This window comes from Toxorhynchites rutilus, chromosome 3 (genome assembly GCF_029784135.1).
Source record: "Toxorhynchites rutilus septentrionalis strain SRP chromosome 3, ASM2978413v1, whole genome shotgun sequence".
NCBI classification, from domain to species: domain Eukaryota; kingdom Metazoa; phylum Arthropoda; class Insecta; order Diptera; family Culicidae; genus Toxorhynchites; species Toxorhynchites rutilus.
Genome location: NC_073746.1, coordinates 235,634,990 through 235,659,353, shown reverse-complemented (window position 1 = coordinate 235,659,353; position 24,364 = coordinate 235,634,990). Strand labels below are relative to the sequence as shown.

At 40.2% G+C, this 24,364-nt stretch overlaps 2 protein-coding genes across 2 annotated transcripts; one reads left to right on the top strand and one right to left on the bottom strand.

Moving 5' to 3' along the window:
- Positions 1-17,017: 17,017 nt before the first annotated feature.
- LOC129777001 (putative tRNA (cytidine(32)/guanosine(34)-2'-O)-methyltransferase) lies at positions 17,018-18,266 on the bottom strand. The gene is made up of 3 exons (XM_055783028.1): positions 18,055-18,266; positions 17,339-17,994; positions 17,018-17,282 (listed from the first exon to the last, which is right to left on the bottom strand). Exons 1-3 carry the CDS (start codon positions 18,173-18,175, stop codon positions 17,139-17,141), a joined length of 921 nt encoding a protein of 306 aa, XP_055639003.1. The 5' UTR covers positions 18,176-18,266; the 3' UTR covers positions 17,018-17,138.
- A 2,300-nt stretch (positions 18,267-20,566) lies between these two features.
- On the top strand, positions 20,567-22,326 carry LOC129776796 (heme oxygenase 1). Its single transcript, XM_055782650.1, has 2 exons — positions 20,567-20,769; positions 20,830-22,326. Exons 1-2 carry the CDS (start codon positions 20,670-20,672, stop codon positions 21,441-21,443), a joined length of 714 nt encoding a protein of 237 aa, XP_055638625.1. The 5' UTR covers positions 20,567-20,669; the 3' UTR covers positions 21,444-22,326.
- The last annotated feature ends 2,038 nt before the right edge of the window (positions 22,327-24,364 follow it).

The window sequence follows — 24,364 nt, the reverse complement described above, 5'->3', positions numbered from 1 at the left end:
GCGTACATACAAGGTTCAGAAGGCTCCTAACCGCGACGAAAGGCAACACATGGTGGGGAAGACGCGAGCCCGGAAGCTGAACACCGAAATGCTGACGAAGCCGCATTGCCTGGTAATGGACGACGAAACCTACGTCAAAGCGGAATTTCGTCAGCTGCCGGGCCTGTTGTTCTTCTCCGCAGAGGACAAATTCAGCGTTCCGGAGGAGATTCGCAAGCAGAAACTATCCAAGTTTGCCAAAAAGTACATGGTGTTGCAAGCGATCTGCTCTTGCGGAAAGCGGAGCGCCGCCTTCGTGAAGACCGGCACGGTAAACGGGCAGGTTTACCTTAAGGAGTGCCTACAGAAGCGCTTACTACCACTATTGAAGCAGCACGAGGGCCCGACCATCTTCTGGCCGGATCTCGCTATTCATAGGACGTGTTGGAGTGGTACGAAGCCAACGGGGTCACCTTAGTGCCAAAGGAAATGAACCCGCCCAACGCGCCGGAGCTTCGCCCAATAGAGAAATATTGGGCGATTATGAAGCAGGCCCTCCGGAAGAACCCAAAAGTTGTCAAATCGGAGGCGGTTCAAAAAAAACTACAACCTGACGTTGTACAGAACCTTATGGACGGGGTAAAGAGGAAGGTGCGAGCATACGGGCTTGGGCTCGAAGTATGAATAAAAAGAAAATGCCAAAAGTTGTTTAATAGTTTTTATTTTACTGTCTAAAATTTTCAAAAGGATCGGTCTACTGGGCGAATTTCTACAGCGTTTTTTCCGTGATGCAATTTGATGTGACACACCCTTTATATCAAACGGTTGTCAGCGCAGGGCTGTATACTTTCGGAAGCCCGAAATAGAAAACCCTGTATATATATATATTTTCCAAATAGAACTTTTTCTAGCCTTGGTGAATGAACTGAGAAAGTATGAAGGATCTATAATTTAGTCTAGATTCTAGACTTGCATAACATTTTGCTGCACGAGTACTGGAATATTATTCTAGTACTCAATCACTCTCCCACGAATCCTGCGCACTTCTAGTGGTGTAGATGGCCAACGTGAAAGATCTTCATCCTGCGCGACTGCTCGCTTCAGCCATGACCTGGGCCCAGGTCAGATTCGCGTCGACTTCCCTAATTTCCTTGTTGAGGCTGCGTCGCCACGAGCCCTTGGGTCTGCCTCTGCTGCGGTGTCCTGCCGGATTCCAATCTAGCGCTCGTTTGCAGATTTCGTTTCCGCTCCTTCATATTGTGTGGCCAACCCACTTCCACTTACGTTCTCGAATCTTAGTTGATATCGGCTTCTGTTGACACCGACGATGGAGCTCGACGTTCGGGATCCAGTTGTGAGGCCTCCAGGCACGAATCATGTAACGCAGGCATCGGTCCGACGCTATCTGGCTGCCAAGATATTGAAGGCTTTCTACGTTCTCTACTGCTTGCCCCGCTACTGTGAAGTTGGGGCGATTATCCACGTTCACATCCAAGGATTTGGCTTGTTGACGTTGATTTTGAGACCTGCCGCAGAGCAGCGTTCGACAAGGTCATTCAGCTTACTCTGCATATCGGTGCGCCATTGTGCTAGTCGTGCAACGTCATCAGCCAGCTCTAAGCCATTCAGATGCTCCATAGTAACAGGCTGCCAAAGCAGCCCACGGCGCGGCACGTGGTCAACTGCACCCACCATGATCTTGTCAATTACGATGAGGAATAGTAGCGGTGATAGTATGCATCTTTGCCTCACACCGGCGACTCCGTTATGCAGGACTCTGCAGTGACGTGACGTTAAAGCCTCGTACTGCGCTTCGACGAGGTTGTCGATTTTATCTGGGACTCCTTTGCGTCTCAAGGCGCCGCACAGATTCTCGTGATTGAATCGGTCCAAAAAATTTTCGTAGTCAATGAAAACCAAATATAGGGACAAAATGGTCCACACAAGGTCTTCCGGCACGGAATCCTGCCTGCTGCCGTCGAAGGGTCGCGTCGATCTTCTCCTGTATCCGTTCTAGAATAACTTTGCACAGAACTTTCAAAACAATGCACGGTAACATGATACCTCGTCAATTATCGCACACAATCGGACCCCCCTTCTTGAGGACCTTCACTAAGACGCCCTGCATCCAGTCGGCCGGAAATGTCGCGGTGTTCCAGGTATTCGAGAATAATTGATGCAGTATTCGTGCGGATAGCATGGCGTCAGCTTTCAGTATCTCTGCTGATATGCGATCGACCTCGGGAGCTTTGTTGGATTTCATACACTGAATGCGGATTGAAACAGCGATCTCGTGCAGCGATGGGGCCTCGGAATTGACACGAGTGGTGCGCCGAAGTCTTGGCGGATCCTGCCGAGATGTTGATGGACACCGAAACTTGAAGAAGTTGTTCGAAGTGCTCAAACCAGCGTTTCAGTTGGTCAGTGGGGTCGGTGAGTAGCTGTCCGTTCGAGTCTTTCACAGGTATCCTTGGATTCATCCTAGCTCCGCTCAGGCATCTTGAGATATCGTGGAGGTGGCGCTTATCGCCAGTTGTAGTCTTTTGCACTCGAGAAAATCGAGAAAATCGATTTTTTTGCTTTCGATCTTTTCGATCTTTTTGTAGATTTGTTTTTCAGTATACATCGATCTTTTATCTCATCAAAGGTCACATTTTTTTTAACATAATGTCAACATTTGGATTGCTTCTTCTACGATTTACTTCTGTACAAATGCTGACAGAGAAAGAACAGCAGCTGAGGGGATGAACTGTAACCGGTTACGCATAGGATCACTGATGTTGTATTACAGGCGAAAAGTTGTTTTTAAGATCTGGCGCCAAAATCAAGAATCGGCTTCGACTAAATTACAAATGTATTGGAAGATTGGCTCAACTGAGTTCTGGGCGGTTGTTGAGTTTATAATAATATTTTTTAGTCAAAAATTGCACAAGATGAATGCACTGCGGGCCACATGCTGAGAAACAAAACAAAATGCTTTTGATATTTGAATAGAAAGATGAAAGTTGTATTCCCTTTTCAAAAAAACGACAGCATTCATATAGAATAAGAAGATAAATCGTAAAAAGCTTTTAATTTTTCGAAAAATTTCGATTCTTTGGTACCGATTTAATCATTGGATAGATCCCTACGCCGTTTAGAAATTCGATTCGATAAGATCGATCTTTTTATAAAGATCGCCCAATCCTAGATTCACTCCTTCCTCTGTGTGCGCAGCTCACCCAGGTTATTTTCACTATTTTCGATGAAGGCGTTCCTGACGTCAGTCCATTGATTTTCTACATTGTCCGGAATATCCTCTGCTCGAGTCTCAACTCTTCAACGAACGACTACTCCACAGCTGGATCTTCTAGTCGACGTATGTTGAATCGCCGCCCAAACCTCTTCACCTGTCGCTGGATCGGTGCAAAGCGCAGGCGGATCTCGCCAACCAGAAGGTGATGGTCAGACGCGATGTCGGCGCTGCGTTTGTTCCAAACATCAAGAAGGCTTCGTCTCCATTTTCGGCTGATGCAAATGTGGTCGATTTTATTTTCGGTATGTCCAACATGGGAGACCCACGTGACTTTATAAAAAGATGATGATGGCCCCACCTCATTCCCCTACAAAGGTTTGAGCAGGACGAGTTATCTTATTGATAATAATTGAGTTACTGTATTTCTTTATTACATCATACTAACCAGTGAGCACAACAAATTGAAAATAAAACGGACTGGTTATCCCGCAGACATAGATTACTAATCGAAAGAACAATTCAAGTCTTTATCTAAAGTATTCGTTCCATGGCATGTCGAGAGAATTTCCTTTGTCGAGAGAATTTCCTTTTATTTTCTTTTTACCGTCAAACTCATCGTCGATATCCTTGCTACCGCCTGGATTACATAATGCTTTGATTTTTTCCATAGCTTCTTCGGATTATGTTGAATTGCATTTATCTCATTTTGGATGAATTTATTCTTGGAATGCTTAAGTTCACGTACATAAATATTTCTCCATATTCTGTACGTGCTCCAATTTCCAATAGTTTTTGTGCGTTTAGCTATTATTAAGTAATAATCTCTTCGTCTCTTTATGTAAGCCAACGTAGAGTTATACCAGGCTTTGTTACTGATATTTCTGAGTACTGGAACGGCAGTCTGATTACCGGCAATTATCTGTTTCATTGAAGAACAAAGCGCTTCTTCTAGATTTTTTGCAACATCATGAAGAGAGATTCGTTCTCCAATCGGAGTTATTTTGTTCTGTAAAACAGATTGCAATATTCGTTTTGAATAACTGTTCCAACACTTATATGATTTTTCCTTTTTTATTTCAGAAAAGTCAACATCAGAAAAATGGTAGACCATTCCAATTGTTTCATGATCCGAGATTTTGCTATTATAGAAAATTTCAATCACACCATCGTCGAAATTCGTAAAAACTAAGTCAATGGTCGTCGAAGATGTTCTGGTTATTCTAGTGTGATCATTTATTCTTTGTCTGAATCCAGCGGCTTGGGTGATTGCTTTTAATTCAAAAGATTTCCTATGCTCGTCCCAATCAATGTTAAAATCACCAGTTATGACAATCCTTTTTTGTTCATATACTTGTATGTGCTGTAGCCATGCATCTTCCAAAAATTCTAAGAAGTCCTTGTCACTAGCACTAGGCGAATGGTATGTTCCAGCGTATATTCCTGACATTTTGCATCCTCTGACTTCAACGGCTAGAAACCAACTGTCCCCATATGTTCCATTGAAAATTTCTTCAAAATATAAAAGGTTCCAAATATACATAGATACGCCTCCAGTATGGGCAGATCTCGACAAACAATTAATCCTTGTGTATCCAACTACATTGAATCCATTCAGATCATTCAATTCCGTTAAATGTGTTTCAACCATAAATAATAATTTCGGTTTTTCGTTGGACAACAATATTTCTATTTCGTCGAAGTGTGTCCGTAATCCAGCCACATTCAGATAAAGTGCATCATATTTTTTCAGTTCTCCTCTCTTGGGTGGCTAAGTAGAGAAGTCCACCTGTTGCTTCTTCCTCTCGTAGTTTCGGAGGAATATGGGGCAGTTTGTACTCCACGCGAAATGTTTCGTATCTATGTCTATTCTTCGTTCGTTTTTAATTTTGTTACAATTTGAACATTGAATTTCTTCGGATGTAAAGTCCTTTAATTCATGATTTGTGCCACATTTCGGACACACGCTGTGTTTTGCTTGGCAGTCGACAATTTTGTGACCATATTCACAGCATTTGAAGCATCTTAGAATCCTCAATCCATCAATAACTCGACATTTTTCAAACCCGCAAAATACTGATTTAGCCTCTATCATTTTATTATAAGTATCCCCATCGACTTCTATTATAGCACTGTATTTATTATATTTCATTTTATTATTACAATAGATTTTTCTTACTTCGAAATGTTTGTTTTTGTCCAACGAAGGGTTCAGTTTCAACAATGCAATTTTCAAATCATTTTCATTCATTTCTTCGCTAAATCCTATAATTTTGATCGTCGGTCTCAATACTTCTGGTATCTTAACCTTGTAGTCTTGACCCAGCTTTTTCTCAACATTAACCTTGATTAACTCAATTGAGGTTATATTTGAAGCAGAGACAACAACTGTACCATTCTTCCCGTTTCGCAATCCATTTATATTCAATCCTTTGAGATTGACATTATCTTTTAACATTTTTCTAGTAATATCAGATTCGCAAATCGAGTAGCGGCAGGAGTCGGGGTGATTGCATAAAATTTATTTTATTTACAACATCTTAGTAGAATCTATAATATACATAACAAGTGATTTAGCTTATTTGCTCTTCAACTTTGTACATTTTTTTCCAGTTAGAAGTTAGTTGTAAGTGAAGCACACCGCATAAATTTTCTTCATTGCACTAGTTAATAGTTTTGTTTACTTGAAGTAGAAATTTGATAACCTACCTAAAATGTAATAAAGGGTGTGTCACATCAAATTGCATCACGGAAAAAAACGCTGTAGAAATTCGCCCAGTAGACCGATCCTTTTGAAAATTTTAGACAGTAAAATAAAAACTATTAAACAACTTTTGGCATTTTCTTTTTATTCATACTTCGAGTCCAAGCCCGTATGCTCGCACCTTCCTCTTTACCCCGTCCATAAGGTTCTGTACAACGTCAGGTTGTAGTTTTTTTTGAACAGAAATCCATTTTCTCTTGAAGTCCGCCTCCGATTTGACAACTTTTGGGTTCTTCCGGAGCGCCTGCTTCATAATCGCCCAATATTTCTCTATTGAGCGAAGCTCCGGCGCGTTGGGCGGGTTCATTTCCTTTGGCACGAAGGTGACCCCGTTGGCTTCGTACCACTCCAACACGTCCTTTGAATAGTGGCACGAAGCGAGATCCGGCCAGAAGATGGTCGGGCCCTCGTGCTGCTTCAATAGTGGTAGTAAGCGTTTCTGTAGGCACAACTTAAGGTAAACCTGCCCGTTTACCGTGCCGGTCATCACGAAGGGGGCGCTCCGCTTTCCGCAAGAGCAGATCGCTTGCCACACCATGTACTTCTTGGTAAACTTGGATAGTTTCTGCTTGCGAATCTCCTCCGGAACGCTGAATTTGTCCTCTGCGGAGAAGAACAACAAGCCCGGCAGCTGACGAAAGTCCGCTTTGACGTAGGTTTCGTCGTCCATTACCAGGCAATGCGGCTTCGTCAGCATTTCGGTGTACAGCTTCCGGGCTCGCGTCTTCCCCACCATGTTTTGCCTTTCGTCGCGGTTAGGAACCTTCTGAACCTTGTATGTACGCAGGCCCTCCCGCTGCTTGGTCCGCTGGACGAATGAACTTGACAAATTCAGCTTATTGGCGACATCCCGGACCGAACTTCTCGGATCATGTCTAAACTGCTTAACTACGCGCTTGTGATCTTTTTCACTGACGGAGCATCCATTTTTGCCGTTCTTCACCTTCCGGTCGATGGTTAGGTTCTCGAAGTATCGTTTTAGTACTCTGCTGACCGTGGATTGGACGATTCCCAGCATCTTACCGATGTCCCGATGTGACAACTCCGGATTCTCGAAATGAGTGCACAGGATTAATTTACGACGCTCTTTTTCGTTCGACGACATTTTTCCAAATTTACGAAAAATTGACAGTGAAGCATGGCCAACGTGATCTGTACACTCTTATCTGATTATAAGCGAAAGCTGAAGATATAATTCCTAAAAATTAAATTTCTACAGCGTTTTTTCCGTGATGCAATTTGATGTGACACACCCTTTACCCTACTTAGCCTAGTTACCAATACAGGTTGTTAATAATTGTTTGTTCCGCAGTCCTCAAGCAGTCCTCTCGAAACTTATTCAATTTGGTGGCGAATCTGGTTTCCAGTGTTTCAACCCCAGCCAGATCATGGACCTCTGATGTTCTTGTCCAGGGGGGAAGGTTAAGGATCATTTTGAGGAATTAGTTTTGGATTCGTTGGAGTTTTAGCCGATGCGTCTGGGCACAACTGCTCCAAATAGGCATGCCATACTCAATCACCGGCAAGATGATTTGTTTGTAGACAGCAAGTTTGTTACTCAGACACCGAGAAGACTTTTTATTAATAAGTCGGTATAAAAATCTGATCATTATACCACACTTACTCACAATTTGGTCGTTATGTTGTCTGAATAACAACTTACTGTCTAGGGTGATGCCGAGATATTTTACTTCATTGGACCAGTCTATTGCATTACCTAGACTGATTCTGAGGTTAGCAGGCGGAACAATGTCGCGGGGATTTCGAGTATAGAAAAATGATGGTCTGGGTTTTCACCGCATTCACACAAATTTTCCAGTTGTTGTAGTATTCACACAGGACATCAAGGCCTCGCTGGAGTTTTGCCGCCAGAGCACGTGTTATTCGTCCCTTATAGATAATAGCCGTATCATCTGCGAACAGAGATAATTGGCCATCATCTGGTAATGGAGGAATATCTGACGTGTATATGTTGAACAGCAGGGGGCCCAGGATGCTGCCTTGGGGCACCCCTGCAATGATCAGTTTCTCTGAACAGACATTGTTCAGCGCGACGCTGAATGTTCTGTCTGAAAGGTAGTTTCTAATTATTTTAATAAGAAACACTGGAAAATGTAGCTGATGCAGCTTAAACACCAGACCATCATGCCAGACATTGTCAAATGCCTTTTCGACATCTAACAATGCCATTGCAGTTGTTTTGGCGACTGCTTTGTTCCGCCTGATGGTGTTTGTTACCCTGACTAGCTGATGGATCGTTGAACGACCCCTCCTGAATCCAAACTGCTCATCGGGAAGAACATTATTTTCTGTTGCGAAAACCATTAGTCTGGAGCTGATCAGTTTCTCAAAAACCTTGGAGAGAGCAGACAGTAAGCTGATTGGGCGATAGTTCCCAGCTGATGTTGGCACTTTTCCCAGTTTCAGGATGGGTACAACTTTAGCTAACTTCCACCTCGAGGGGAAGTAGCAAAGTTGTAAGCATTGATTAAAAATCGATGCAAAATATTCGTACAACTTGGAATTTAAGTGTTTCAGTTCCAGGTTGAAGATGTTATCAAAGCCGGGAGCCTTCATGTTTCTGGAGGCTTTTATTTTAGCTTCCACCTCTTTAGCGGTTACTCTCTGCTCATCATCCAGGGTTGATGCATCCCGATCTACTACAGCCACGGCTTCCGCAACATCAGCTTCTCGGGGACTGAGCATGGTCTGCCCAATGCTATGCGAGCTACAAAAATGCTGACCCAGCGCATTGGCTTTTTCAGCGGGGGTTATTAGGAGATCAGGACCTGGAGAACTAGGAATTAAGGGTGGTATAGGTTTAGGTTTAGTCTTGAGAATTTTAGTTAATTTCCAAAAGGGACGGGAATGGGATGGGAGCTGGCTCAATTTTTGTGAGAAATTTTTATTTTTGAGGTCCATGATTTTGGCCTGGATCACTCTGGAAAGCTGATTCGCCATTAACTTCTTCTCCAGAAGGCCAGTTCGCTGAAACTGCCTCCAAAATATATTTCGCAATCTGATAATATATTTTGTACTAGCTAACCCGGCAAACTTCGTCCCGCCCATTTACTTGATTAATTCTCGAGTAATGCAGAAATTTGTGTTTTATTTGTATGGCAGCCACCCCTTAGAGAGGGGGGAGGGGTATCTAACCACCATAGAAACATTCATTGCACCCTAAAGTTTCCATATGCCTAATTTGGTTTAATTTGCTTGATTAATTCTCGGGTAATGCAAAAATTTGTGTTTCATTTGTACGGCAGCCCCCTCTAAGAGAGGGGGAAGGAGTATCTTAACACCATAGAAACATTTATTGCATCCTAAAACCTCCACATGCCAAATTTGGTTTCATTTGCTTGATTAATTCTCGAGTAATGCAGAAATTTGTGTTTCATTTGTATGGCAGCCCCCCCTTTGAGTGGGGGAAGGACTGTCTAACCATCATAGAAACATTTATTGCACCCTAAAACTTTCACATGCCAACTTTGGTTTCGTTTGATTGATTAATTTCCGAGTAATGCAAAAAATTGTGTTTCATTTGTATGGCAGCCCCCTCTAAGAGAGGAGGAAGGAGTATCTTATCACCATAGAAACATTTATTGCATCCTAAAACCTCCACATGCCAAATTTGGTTTCATTTGCTTGATTAATTCTCGAGTAATGCAGAAATTTGTGTTTCATTTGTATGGCAGCCCCCCCTTTGAGTGGGGGAAGAACTGTCTAACCATCATAGAAACATTTATTGCACCCTAAAACTTCCACATGCCAACTTTGGTTTCGTTTGCTTGGTTAATTTCCGAGTAATGCAGAAATTTGTGTTTCATTTGTATGGCAGCCCCCCTTAGAGAGGGGGGAGGGGTCTCAAAATATCACGAAAACCTTCCCCGGTCCCAAAAACCCCTACATACCAATTTTCATGTCGATCGGTTCAGTAGTTTCCGAGTCTATAAGAATCAGACAGACAGACAGACATCACTCCATTTTTATATATATAGATATTTTGTATAATCATCAATTTCGAGAAGACTACTTACACTCGGAATTAGTCGGATGTGCTGTTCTCGTGCTTTGTATAATGCCTCTTCCACAATACCCAGCGCATTGTCGATGTCTTCTGGACACTGTAAAGGATGATCAAATGCAACTTCCGTGTCGACCGTTCGCTGGAAAGCCGATCAGTTGACACGATGGTAGTTTCTGCGCTGCAATCTCCTTGGATCCACCTGCTCACCGAGAACTAGCACCACCGGATAATGGTCGCTGCTCAGGTCGTGCACCACCGACGGCTGCTGGACGTTCGCAATGTTGGTGACGAAAATGTCCAGGGTGGAGGGAACCCCGGCAGGTGAATAGAAAGTTGCTTGCTTCCTCGGGGCTCAGGATGGTATAGTGCCCACAATGAAGATCATTGAAGAGGATTCTACCATTCATATTTCGCCGGAGATTCCCCCAGGTTTCGTGTTTGGCGTTCAAATCACCAGCCAGGATGAATTTACCTCGGTTTCTGGTAAGTGCGATGATATCCCGACGAAACTGCAGGCTGGAACCATCTCCTTCTTTCACTTGGCAGGGGCAGTACGCTGCGATGATGTTGATCGGGCCTGTTGTTGTAGTTAGTTCGATGCCGATGGCCTCAATGATTTTAAGATTGAAGCTCCTCAATGAGAGAAACTTCAACCCTCGTCTCACTACTATAGCGACACCGCCCCCGCGTGAACTGGTGCGATCCAATCGGACGACGGAATGCTCAGGAAGACTAAAGTTGGTATTTGGTTTGAGATGTGTCTCGGTGATGGCTGCGACGTCAATTTTGTTACTTCAAAGAAATTGTGCGAATTCTAGCTGTTTTGCTGTCAGGGAGCAGGCATTCCACGTGATAATCCTAAGGTGATGGCCGACCATACTTGAAAACAAAATCCACCATCGTTGTGACTTGGTCCTGTTTTGGTTTACAGGCACGTAACAGTCGTGTGAACTCGGTGAATAGGGCACTCATTTGTTCGCAGGAATACAGATCCTCGCTCTCTGTTGTTGTTGCTGTTTGTGTTTTGCCTGCTACAACCTGGGCAAAGTTTAGCACTCCCGGGGGGCTTGGTGTTGTACCCGATGTTGATTGAGTTGGCATGTTTTCTATACGGTTTGATGGTGTAATTCTTTTCCCGTTACCTGCTGTAGGAAGCGGAAGAGGTGCCAAGACTGGAATAGGTCTTCGTGTAGCTTCAGACAGTACATCAACTTGACGGGTCTGAGAAACTTTCGTCTTCGATATGTTGTTGGCGGAAGCCTTCCTCCGCTTCTCAATGAATTCAGCCCGCTTAGGACATTGGCGATTGGTGGACGGATGATCTTTGCCACAATGAATGCACTTTGTGGTTTCATTTTCGCTTATACATTCACTTGTGTGATGGTTTCCTCCACATGAATTGCACCGGCTGTTCACAAAATAGTTCTTAGTACCATGGCCAAAGTTCAAACAGTTTGCGCACTGGGTGACGTCACGATGTATAGGTCTGTATCGTTCCCATTTGACGAACATGTGGTCAACAGATCTGAGTTCCTTCAGACCAGCCATGTTAATGGAACCTCGCTCCAAGTGTATCTGATACAGTTGGTCACGATATTTTATATTTTTGTTGCGACGACTCATTTTGTGTACTGCCACCACCTTCAAATTACACTCAACTAACATGTCCTGTACTTCCTTAACTTCCAGGTCCGGAAGTTCTCTGAGCACAATCTTAAATGGTTTATTTGACACTATGTCGTGAGTAAAATACTCCACTTTTTTCCTCTTCAAATATTCTTGAACGGCTTTGTAGTGATTTAATCCTGGTACCACAATTTTGTAACCGTCGGTACACAAGCTATACTTCGCTTGTAGCCCCTTAGAGATAAGCAGCTTCATTTCCTCACGAAACTTGTCCGGGAAGCCTTTCGTGTAAAACGGTGGCATTTTTTCTTTCTTCGTTGCTACAACTCCACTATCCTCCACTGGGAGCGCTGCAAATTTATTATTTGCAAGCAGCTGTTTCTCCTCACTTGCAGGTTCATCTGTCAGTTCCGCTTGAGAACGGGTACGCTTCAGTTAAATGCCCTTTATCAGGGCGTGGTTTCCCCATATCGTGGGTAAATGCACTCGCCAGATACAACGTGCCACAACGATCAAAACTAACGGTACAAATTAACAGTCCTAGCTAGCAGTTTGTAAAAATCCCGATGTATAATATGAAAATACAACCGATCAGCACAAGAGCAGTAACTGGAATGGGGAGTCGGGGTCATTCGACTTCACTGTTAAGTAGCTTCGCTATAAATGTTACCTGCTGAATATTTCTACGTCTGGCTAAGGTGTCAAGACTTATTAACTTGCAACGATCACGATATGGCGGCAAGTTTGCAGAATCTTGGCAATGCAAATTTCTTAGGGCGATACGAATAAACCTTTTTTGAGCCCTCTCGATTCTCAAGCTCCAGATATTCGGTGAAACGTTATGATGGAACACTTCGGTATACTGACAATCAACTTGTTCCTTCGGCACCAGTCGACGAACACATTCAGCAAATGTTGTAAACGATGACAGTCTTTGATACTCTTTACCGCATAGTACAAACCCAAATTATCAGCGTAGATTAGTTTACAGCCATCGTCAAGTGTATCCCCATCGTGGAAAGCAGATGTCCCAAGTTGTTACCTTGAGATACTCCACTAAAGTTTTCAAATGGAGCTGGGGTGGTACGTCGTCGTTGTTCACTGCAGCGGTGTAGACCTCATCAACACCGTCTTGGTTTCCTGTCTGCGCGCTGTTCAGGTGTTCATAATAGTGCTGCCTGCACCTTTCAATTACCTCGCGTTCGTTGATCAAGATGACTCCTTCCTTGTTCCTGCATATTTCAGCATGCTGCACAAAACCTTTGTGCGAGGCGTTTAGTTTCTTGAAGAACTTCTGCGTTGCTCTAGAATGATATAGCAGCTTCATCTCCAGACACTCTTTCTCTCCCAGGCGGTGCTTTTTTCCCTTTTTTGTTAACTGCCTTCGCTTCAATCGGTATCGTCCACGTTTTGTCGTGTCGCTCGTTGCAGCACGAAGGAAGAGCAACAACTGGCGAAAAATGTGAATCTTCTTCTCTGTATTAATGAGATCTGAATCTTTGATGTTCTTTTGCCTCTCGCTTTGAAAAGGCTCAATTAGAAGATCAAAACCAGATATCTTAGCCTTTAGGAAAGACAATAAGATTTAAAAGTTAATTCATAGCTCAAAAACCGTTAATTGTTCTTTAGCAGAAGCGAATTGGTATTCAATCTTTTTCTAGATTTGCTTCATTGCCCACAGTGCCTTCGTTAGCCAATTTGTTCATACATCCGTTTAGTATTTGAAAAAAAGAACGCGGAAGACTTCTCCAAGAAAAACTGAATTGCAGTCGCCTCCGAATGTATTGAATGTTTGAGAATGAGATAACGTATTACAATGGACCTTATTCCCGTATACACTTCACGGTGGAAACGAAACGAAGTGTATCCGCGATGATAACGGTACGGAGTCGACATCTGGATACGGAATTAGTTTTTAACAAGGCATACTACTCTCTACCAGATTAGCCGGGCCGAAGGCAGTTTTGAATTGCTAAAATTTAAATGTAAATTTTTACTTGGCGTTATTTATTTACTTGAAGCACCTTTTACTTCCCTTAAGGTGAAGGTGGAAGGAAGCCACAAATGGCTGCCACAATGGCGCTCATTTCTTTCATCTCCCTCCCTTACCCCCCGTCCGAAAATGAATAACTTTGCGAAACAGTGTGTAGAAAATGATCGTTTTGTCACACATCCCATCAAGTAATATCAATTAAATTCTAAACGATTACTCACAAGATATGTATAATGCAATGTATAATGAAAAACGTCGGAATACTCGAGCTAGTGCTCTGAAAGTTGATTTTTCATTTTCCAATTTTCCGCCATGGTTTTGTTTGTATTGGTGAAAGCATCGTTATTTTTTCGACAATGATGCTAGACAACATCATCAAAACAGCTATAGGAACCGCTAAATAAAATGTTATATAGTCATAGCGTTTCATGTCATGAAAATCTATAAAATAAAATTGTGTTGATATCAAAACAATTATTATTTTTACGTTCAATGGGTCTATAATGTAAGTTTTAGCAACTTTAACATTGGATAAGAAAATTGCGCAGAGGATAGGTGAATGTTTTCTGTCTCAAATAAAGTGAGGCATAAACGGAGAATAGAAGGGTGAGTTTTATCTGTGAATGAGTGTTGCTGAACGAATTTCGATGCGATTTCGATACCTGCACAGCACCAAACACCCCGAGCGAGCATGATACAAATAAAAGAACGAACCAATTCATTCATGATTTCTGTGTATGTGGTGATATTCTTCGTTGATGTGTGGCTTTAATTCGAGCGATTTTATAGATTTTGTTCATTCGACAACTTGAACCCGGTACATATAGTACACGTATGTCTTCTTACGTTATAGAGACGAATGAACTCCAAGAGTTTAAAGTCTCTTTAATCCATCATCATCATCATCATCATTGCTTACGTTTCAAAACCTCCGCTGCATTGGCCGGACATGTAGATGAAATATCTGCGTACTTTGGTCATAATGCTGACAAAATTGTGGCCCAGAGCTATGATGGCGCTACTGTAACGTCCGGAGATAAATCTGGTGTGCAAACACTGGATATATTCACTGTTGCGCACACGTATTAAACTTGGTTTTGCTTCACTCCAGCACAGACAACAAGAAAACGTCAAGGTTTTTCAATACGATCTCATCTCTTGCGGCATTTTTCTCGCGGTCGTCAAAACGCAGCGAGACATTGAAGCAATTTATGGAGACCAAAATACCAAATGTTTCCAAAAATAGATGATTTGAATTATGCACCTATCAATGAATGTTTGGGTGAGATTTACCTGTAACTTTTACTACATCCAGAGGTCCTCACGCATTCATGCTTGAGTTCAACACTGTATACTTGCTAAAACTTTTTTCGAATATTTTTGCACATACGGATGTTCTTTATCAAATTTTGCAAAAGAAAGGAATTAGATGTAATAAAATTTGTGCATATCGTCAAGGCTTGCCTTGCTTCTATAGAGAAAGCAGATGATCATTCCGATAGTACGCTCAAAGATGCAATTGATGTATCTGGCGAAACTATGATTGACAGTAACGTCATCAAATGTCGTCGTTTATATGAACGATTAGAGACAAAATTTTTGACGAAATGATGAAACGGTTTAAGGAACTAGATGAATACAAATTCGTCGCTTTGTTGTAATAACATTGTAATAAGCTGACGGTTCTTTTTAAATAATAGTCATTATTCCGATTATCGTTGGACAAAACCCGCATTAAACCATCTTCGAAACGGCTGGCCAGAATTATACTGACATTGCCTAATACAACGGCATCCGTTGAAAGAACTTTTTTTGTTGTTCGACGGATCAAGAATTATTTGCGGTCAAATCTGACCAGAAACGGTTATTCTGAATTATGATGATGACTGTGGGAAAAGATTACCTTTATGACATAAGGCAGATGTCCTTATTTTATAAGGAATTCATTGATAAGTTTGTGCTCATAGTTGACCGAAGGATTCTTTTGTTATACAGGCAAACCTGTTTTTGGGCGAGTGATAGGGACCGCACAAAAAAATTGTATTCGCTAAACAATTTGAAAAAAAAACTTCTTGTTATGTGGTGGTGGATAGGGACCGCATGAAAAAAATTTCCTTAAGAAAATAACCCAAATCCTAATGATTCCATTCGTGATCAACATTCGATTTCCTTTTTTCACTTTCATAAGTGGCCTACTCACTTGCGCATATCATAAAATCAACTCTTTGCTCCTGTCAATAAGCTCCTACTGACACCTTAAAACAAACAAAACAAAACATGAGAATGGGAATTAACTGACACAGTCCCTATGTAGAGCGATAAAATACATATCAAAGATAGTAAAAAATGAGCGAATACTTCATTTTCATTCAAATACCGCACCAAAAAAATCGCATAAAAACCGGACAAAAACTGGTTTTACTGTATATATAAATGTTGAGAAATAAAAATGTTAAAATCTGTCATCGAAATACTGTTGTTTTAATGTTGCAAATGAAATTGAACAGGTAGCTCAGTTGGTCACGCTTCGCCTCTGTAATTTGGCATCAATTGATAAAATATGGATGGTCATGCCATGGTTCAATGAAAGGGGGTTTTAGATTCTGGATTGGTCAGCTTGTTTACCAGGTTAAAACCCTATCAAGAACTTATGAGGGGTGATCGTACGAATAGTAGATGCAGCTTACAAGCAGTATGAGAGATTTGAAGAGCTTAAACGAGTAGTATCCACTGCGTCGAACGAAATACACACTACAATATGGCGCAGCTTAATCGAAACCATTCCGAATGGGCTATTTGAACTGATTGAGAACTAAAGATGACCTACGAATTTGAAACTTATTGTAATTCATGTGAAATTGACGTTTATTTTGTAAAGGATTGAGAGTTTTTCCATCTGGTTCTATAGTTATAAAACACTGGAATTTTAGTTTTTTGAATGTTTCGCGCCTGGACACAACAATAAAGTTCAAATGGCCAGTATTATAAATGAAGATAGTTATTGTATTCTACACTATATACTTCAATTCAACCGACTTCTTCTCTGGAAACTCACAAAAATGGAGTGGTTCTATAGTCATAAAACGCAGTGTATAGAAGTACAGGTCGGACTCGATTATATATAGTCGACCATTTTTTTTCAACAATTATTTTCAAATCCTATACATAATCGAATTTCAAGAAAACAATTTTTTCATTAATGTATGAATGTCAAACATTAATAGAAAAATAGCTTTTTTGTGATTCGATTATGTATTGGATTCGAAAATTAACGTTGAAACGTTGACCTGTATTGAACACATGGAAAATTAGAGATAATGTGTAATTTATCGCTTTCAATACATGGAGGATGAATCTAATGGAATGTGTATTTGTGTATAGACATTATGAAACAACTAAATGATTGATCGACTGATCAACTAATTCTATAATTGATGCATTGCGCCATTTATTGGCATACATTGATATAGCTTATTAAATACATCATATACGATTGCTCGCGTCGTGTACATACTCCTTAATCTTTCTTCTTATCGTATTCAACTTTGATGCTTCCATGCTTCAGCGATGTTGTCTTCATGCGTTCAAGTACTTCGCTGTAGGCTGGAGCAAGTGGCTTCTGCACAACGTCACGATACTCGTAATCTTTCTCTGGGTCCAGCTGAAAAACATGAACATATCAGTTAACATGACAGCAATTGTCGCAATCGTATTTACGTTTAGACTGTAAGACATGTCCGAATCATATTCTCGCAAATCACCGCATACGATGAACGGAATGATAGAACGGTTGACCTCCGATTCGGTCTCCCCGGCAATTTTCTGAACATCGTCCAGCATTGGATTTATCATTTGTGGAATATATCCCTCTGGAGGCTTATAGTTCTGACATACGACAAATGCTTCAATGCTGGAATTTCTCGAACTTGCAGGCTTGGCGATGGAAACTTTATCGAAAAAGATTCGCAATTGCGAATACAATAATGCTGTGTCCTTACCGCGGAAGATTTTCGCTACGAACGTTCCACCCACAGACAGAACGTGCGTGGTGATGTTGAGAGCCGCCAGCAGTAGTTGCGATTGTATATACTCATCAATATCATGCAATCCGGTCACATCAGGAGCCCCGTCACAAATCACCAGATGTGCCTTCTGATCATTACCGAAATGCTCAATAATCGCATTTGCGGTCTCCAATTTGGTGATGTCGCCTTGCAGCTGAGTGACACCCGGGAGAGGAGCCATCGCCTGCAAATCGACGGCAATAATTTTGACATCGTTGGCGTCTTTATCACGCTTTTCATACAACTTCTTCGAAAGAACCTGGCTCCAACTTCCGGGAGCAGCGCATAAATCCACAACTCTCGTGACACCTGCTCGCAATTCGTGGAAATTATGTATTAAATCGTCACAATTTAAGAAACAATTCATACCTTCGAAAATGTTGAATACTTCGTCCAAATGAATCAATTTAAAAGCACTGCGAGCACGCCACCCTTCCTCTTTAGCTAGTCGGTAGTAAATGTCACGTTTATCTTTGCTAGTTTTGCCCATATTATCAGATTTAATTTTGGTAGAAACACTACTTGTTTATGTTAGATTTCCGTTTCATTTATTGATTATCTTGCTACATCAATGTCAGTGTATACAGGGTGGCCATCATGTTAACATTGTATCCCACTTGATTTCATTTGGAATGGTACCATAAACCTTTTCGAACACAGTGAGACTTTTGGATTGAAACACAGTGATACAAATTCGAATTCGTACCCCTACCCCTACCATCTCTTTTCTCTTTTTTTGAAAGTCAAAAATAAGCTTTCGGAACATTTTATTTAGATAAAGTCATAGTGCCTTATGAGAGTGAAATGGTTTGCTTTCTGTTTTCAGATTAATGGTTTCTATATCTTTAAGTATGGCGAATTTATGAAAATTGAATAAAACTCATATTCGTACGGTAGTTGAATTTTAATTCGATTTCGAAGAAATTGATCAAATTCAGAGTTCCATCTTTAGTATGATAACCCTTGTTCATTGCAACTGTCATTAGCTGTTTATAAACATTATTTCCGAGTTTTTTTGGTGATTACTCATTTTATTTCTATTTTAATTCACTTCAACCATGAAATGTCGTCAGTATATGGTAAAAAAATTAGAGTTTTGTATATTTACCGATTTGTCCTAAGTCATTGATAATCTTCGAAAATTTTAAGTCAATGCGTTATTATGGATACTGTGGATAATGGCGATGAAATCGATAAATATTAAGTTGGCATGTTGTTGCATGTTGAAACCATCGTTAAAATTCAGAGCACTAATTTTCTTACCATATATTGACGACATCTATTGGTTGAAATGATAGAAATAGAAATAAAATAAATATTCATGACCGAATGTTGTAGAATAAACAAACTTCCGTGGTTCTGAGTTCTGATGAAGGTGTCGCATAAGGCTAAGGTTACTTTGGATCGGAGTACGCACGGAAATTTGATTGTACGAAGAGAAACAAACAAATTTGTTCGATAGAAGCTGACGAATTCGAACGAAGCAAGGGGGGAGCAATGGGGGTCTCCGTAGCCACATTGGTTGCGCGTTCGTTTAGTACGCGATCGATCGTGAGTTCAAAACTCAGGGCCCTCATTGACCATCTTTGTGTTGTTACAGAATAGCTACGTCCACGCAACAATCATCAGCGATGGAGATCGATCCACGGTCGAAATAAGATCGATTCATCCATACAACTGCTCTGCTCTGCCAGACACATCGGGCTACTGTTCTATAAATAACTCAACAATGATCAAACAACTGTCTCCGCTGTCCGGTGGTCCAACTGGATAATGGAAGAACAGAAAGAATACCCTTACGCCTAAATGGCTACTGTGTGAATGTACCATATGTAATGGTATAGAAGGAATACTGGCGAATGGCAACTGTGTAATGTGCTAATTATAGATATGATAACCATGTGACATGTACACGATTAAAATTCGGCTCTGTTACAGCTAAAATGCTAATGAGCCTTAAATAAATAAATGGGATAAAAAAAAGGGGGGAGCAATGTAACCACACCAATACAACTCAATGTGGTTGTTTACTTTCACTATTGCATATAATTCTTACGACCACTTTTCTGCATCCAGTGTCACCGCCGCCTAAGCTGATTCAGCTTTGCATGAATTCGTCAATTCTCGCGTAACTTTTGAAAAGGTCCAATGTAACATTTTCGTCAACTCGAGTAAAACGTAGTTGAAGACCCGAACATTATTTCGCGAATTGTCTTAAAAGCTATCACTCTTTATCACTGTTTTCACCACTAGCTGTCAAGAATAACTTCGTAAAACCAATCGTAACCATTGTTCCGTAATTTGAGATTAAGGTTGAAGCTTCGGAGCGAAAAATGTTACATTGGACGTTTTGACTGCCCGCGTTTGCACATTGGACATATTACCTTGCACTATAAAAATTTGAAACTAACTAATAAACAACAATCCAAATATCAGCATTTCGTTCTAAAGACTGATTATTATTGTTATCACTCGTTGAATTGCACTGAAATCGACAACAACACCTGTAAGAAACAAATTCCAAAACGACCGAAGTACGACTGCGAGTTGTTTTGACTGCTTTGTTACTTCGGACGTTTCGGCCGTCAGAGGAAAGTGGCGTCCGAAGCAACAGCCGGGTGCTTAAAATTCGAATCTGTACATTGGATATTTTTTGTATCGGCGACAAAAAGATGAAGAAGATAGATACGTGAACGATTGTTTTTGTATTACATTCAATGATTGAAAACTAATAGCGTGCATCCATTAACTCGATTTGTTTACATTTGTTACATAGGACCTTTTCAAAAGTTACGCGAGAATTCTTGTTCGTTTCCATTCTGACTGTACCTCTCTATGTCAATATTTTTTTTCGCTTGCAGCTCTCGGTTTATCATTATTACTGCGACAGCTGATTTTTGTTTTGGTCGTAGGAATACGACGCACAATAACTTTACGAGCAAGTTCGACGAACGGTGTTTGTAGTGCATTATTTTTGACTTGATATGGCTGCAAAAAACATTTCATTCACAAAGGAAATGCGTGTGGCAACGAGGGATATCCACTATGTCAGTGATGCCTTGGTGAACGCTAAACTTGCATTTGGTAGTTTTCATGCGTCAACTTATTTTAAGCTTACGGTTTAATTTTCTTTGTACGTTTTAGCCCTCTATGATAATAGTGTTTGGGCGGAAGGACTGCTGATATTCTATGAAGTTTTCAAATACTTAGAGCAACATGTCCCGCATGATTTTCTACCGGAAGAGTTACATCGAACCGAACAATTTGAGCAGGATCTTCGATACTATCTGGGTCCTGGGTGGAACGTGAAGTATCAGCCCCGCAAAGAAGTTTGCGCCTATATCAAACACTTGGAGGAAATTGAGCGTGAAAATCCTAACTTGCTAGTGGCTTACGTTTACCATCTTTACATGGGTCTGCTGTCGGGAGGACAAATTTTACAAAAAAGAAGAAATTTTTCGAAAAAGTTTAATCCTTTCTCCAGCAGTCAAGATACCCCACAAGGGATAGCCTTAACCACTTTCGACGGATTAAGTATTTATGAACTGAAACAAAAGATGAGAAAAACCATTGATGAGTTCGGGGAAAGTTTAGACGAGGACACCAGAAAGCAACTAGTAGAAGAGAGTAGGAAAGTGTTTGAGCTGAACAACGAAGTCATACGAACAGTCAAGGGAGTAAACCAGGCGAATGTAAAAATATTGTTATACGTAGTGCTTCTGATAGTGGCATATTTAATATTGAAACTTTTGTATTAAATGGAATGTTAGTGGGTTTGAAAAATGAGAATTTTGTGATTTAGGTATATTCATAGTAATTTAGTGATTTTATCCAAAATGTATGAAAAAAATGACAGTTTAGAAAATTTAATTGATAGAGTGAGTCAAACTAGACTCAATCTGCGTGTATGTATGATTTTTTCCCTTCTAATCTCTTCCTTGCCACCATTCAAATGCATTTGTTATCGGCAATGCACATGAATCTACCTTCCCGCTCATCAATAACTTGCGTTAATATGGTCTTTTGCGTTGGCTTAGATCGTTTCATACTAGAAACGAAAAAAAAGTCATTGCAATAGTGCACAGGAAACAACTCGATTTCAACTATCTACCGACGGCGCCAGTGGTTGTGTGGTTAGCGTAACAGCCTCACAATCCGATCGGCCTGGGTTCAATCCCAGCTGGCGTCGTTGGGATTTTCTGAGGCGAAAAATCTCTGGTTACGTCTTCCTTCGGAAGGGAAGTAAAAGAAGTTGGCCCGGCTCATGAGTTGTTGAGTCTGATAGGTAGGAACAGGTGGAGTCGCCTCCCTGATGTCGGTGATTGGCACTAAAGTGGCGGAAATATGCCGACGTAAAACAAGCGAAGATAAAAAAAAAAAAAACTATCTACCTATATTTCACTGCCGCGATCGAGGCTTCAATGATTACTATTTGAGTGAAAAACGAATGATTTTACAGAAGTTTCCAATTTGATTCTCTCACCATCTAACGCCATTCCGAGAGGCAAATGATAGAATGCAATATTCTCTGAGATGAGCGGAATGGAGACAGTATTTTTCCGTTTAACTCGAGAATGAACTTTGCGAAGATGATAGGTGAATGTTTTCTGTCTCAAATAAAGGCATAAACGGAGAATAGAATGGTGAGTTTTATGTGTGTATGAATGTTGAACAAATTTCGATGCGATTTTGCCCATACCTGATTATAGACAAATGTGGTCTTGGATCGATCCCTACGCTGTTTGGAAAATCGATTCGACAAGACTCGACCTTTTTTTTAATAAAGATCGCCCAATCCTACTTCACACAGTACCACAACAATGGTCCAACGGTGTTGGGTCCATTACGCAAAATTATTCGTTAGTCGAACTCTTCTTTTCATAAAACACTTGGGGCACGCGTGGTGTGACATGTTGCATCGTCTTGTTGGAACCACAGCAGGTAAGGGCATTCAATTGTAGCACAAAAACGGTGGTACCGTTTTGTCTCATATTCCGAACACTTAAGATTTGGTGGCCATTAAACAGTGTCTCAAGTGTCTCAAAATGGTGCTCTTTCGCGAAATTATTTTGATTTTTGGATACAACGAAGCCTTCTTTTTCATTAATTCAATTTTCAATAAAATTGATTTACAAATACATATTCTTGGTGAAAAACTAGAAATATGTTAAATCACTTTTGTCTCAAACTCCGAACACCATTTTTGTCACTGACACATATTCCGAACACTTTTCTCTCAAATTCCGAACAGCAAAAAAGCAATTTAAAAAAAAATATAACTTTTAAGCTACTGAACTGATTCATATAATCGACATATCAAATTAAAGTCAAATGTTATGCTCGCAAAAAAATTGGACTTTGCTTTTGTAATTATTGATTGTATTTGTTTCTTATAGTTTACATGGTTTCGAGACCAAGGGCGCTATATCAGTATCGATACCTGTAAATGATGTTAAAATGAAGTCTATAACCCAAAGAATGATAAAGTTTTGAATATTGAATTGTTTATAACATTGAAGTTCAGTAAATTCCCATTTAAAAATAAAGTGTTCGCTATTTGAATCATGTGTAGAAATTTGATTCATATTCTGAACACTAATTTTAATGAAGATTTCTGCATAAAATATCATTTTATTTCATCCATTGATTGTAGATTCTCACCATTTCTAGCACTTAACATGAAAACAACAAACAAAATAGTTGAAAATACTAAAAAAAACTGAAAAATTACCGATGCTTGTTTTTTTACAGAATTCGCTAACGCAAACATTTTATCATTGGTTTTGACTGTCACTTTTATGCAAATGTCTAATATTATAAATTATAGTCTGTATCGATACCTTTAAATGATTTTAAAATGAAGGGTATAACCCAAACAATTTCAGAGTTTCGATTATTCAATTATTTATAACATGAAAGTTCGGTAAATTCACATTTGAAAATGAAGTGTTCGGAATTTGAATCATGCGTAGAAACTTGATTCATATTCCAAACACTACTTCAATATTAATTTTAATGAAGATTTCTGCATAAAATATCTTTCTTTTTTTCACCCATTTATTGTAGGTTCATACATTCTTTTGCACCTCACATGAAAACAACTAACAAAATAATTGAAACAACTACAAAAACTCAAAAATGAACGGTGCTTGTTTTTTATGGAATTTGTTAACGCAAACATTTCATCATTGGTTTTTACTGTCACTTTTTTGAAAATGTCTAATATTATAAATTATAGGCTGTATCGATACCTGTAAATGATGTCAAAATGAAGCCAAAATGAAGTGGTCACCTCAAAGAATGTCTGTGTTTTCACTATTATATTATTTATGACATAAAAGTTTAGTAAATTACCATTTGAAAATGAAGTGTTCGGAATATGAGACAAAACGGTAACTATTACGTTTTGGCATTTTTCAATAAAAATGGATCAATGATTCCAACGGCTCATGAAACGCTCCAAATGTCGTCATGCAATTTATGACGTCTCTGGCCCTGCGTGTTATTCTGTAGAGTAGAAACAAACGATCCATGGTTGCTCGAATTAATTGTTCTGATGCAATTTGGTTTCTTAACTCTAGTCATTCCGTACTTCTATGAAAATAAAAAAGTAGAAAATACTGCTATAAATTATCTATTGAAACTTGAAATGCAGATAAAAACACAATAATAGTATTGT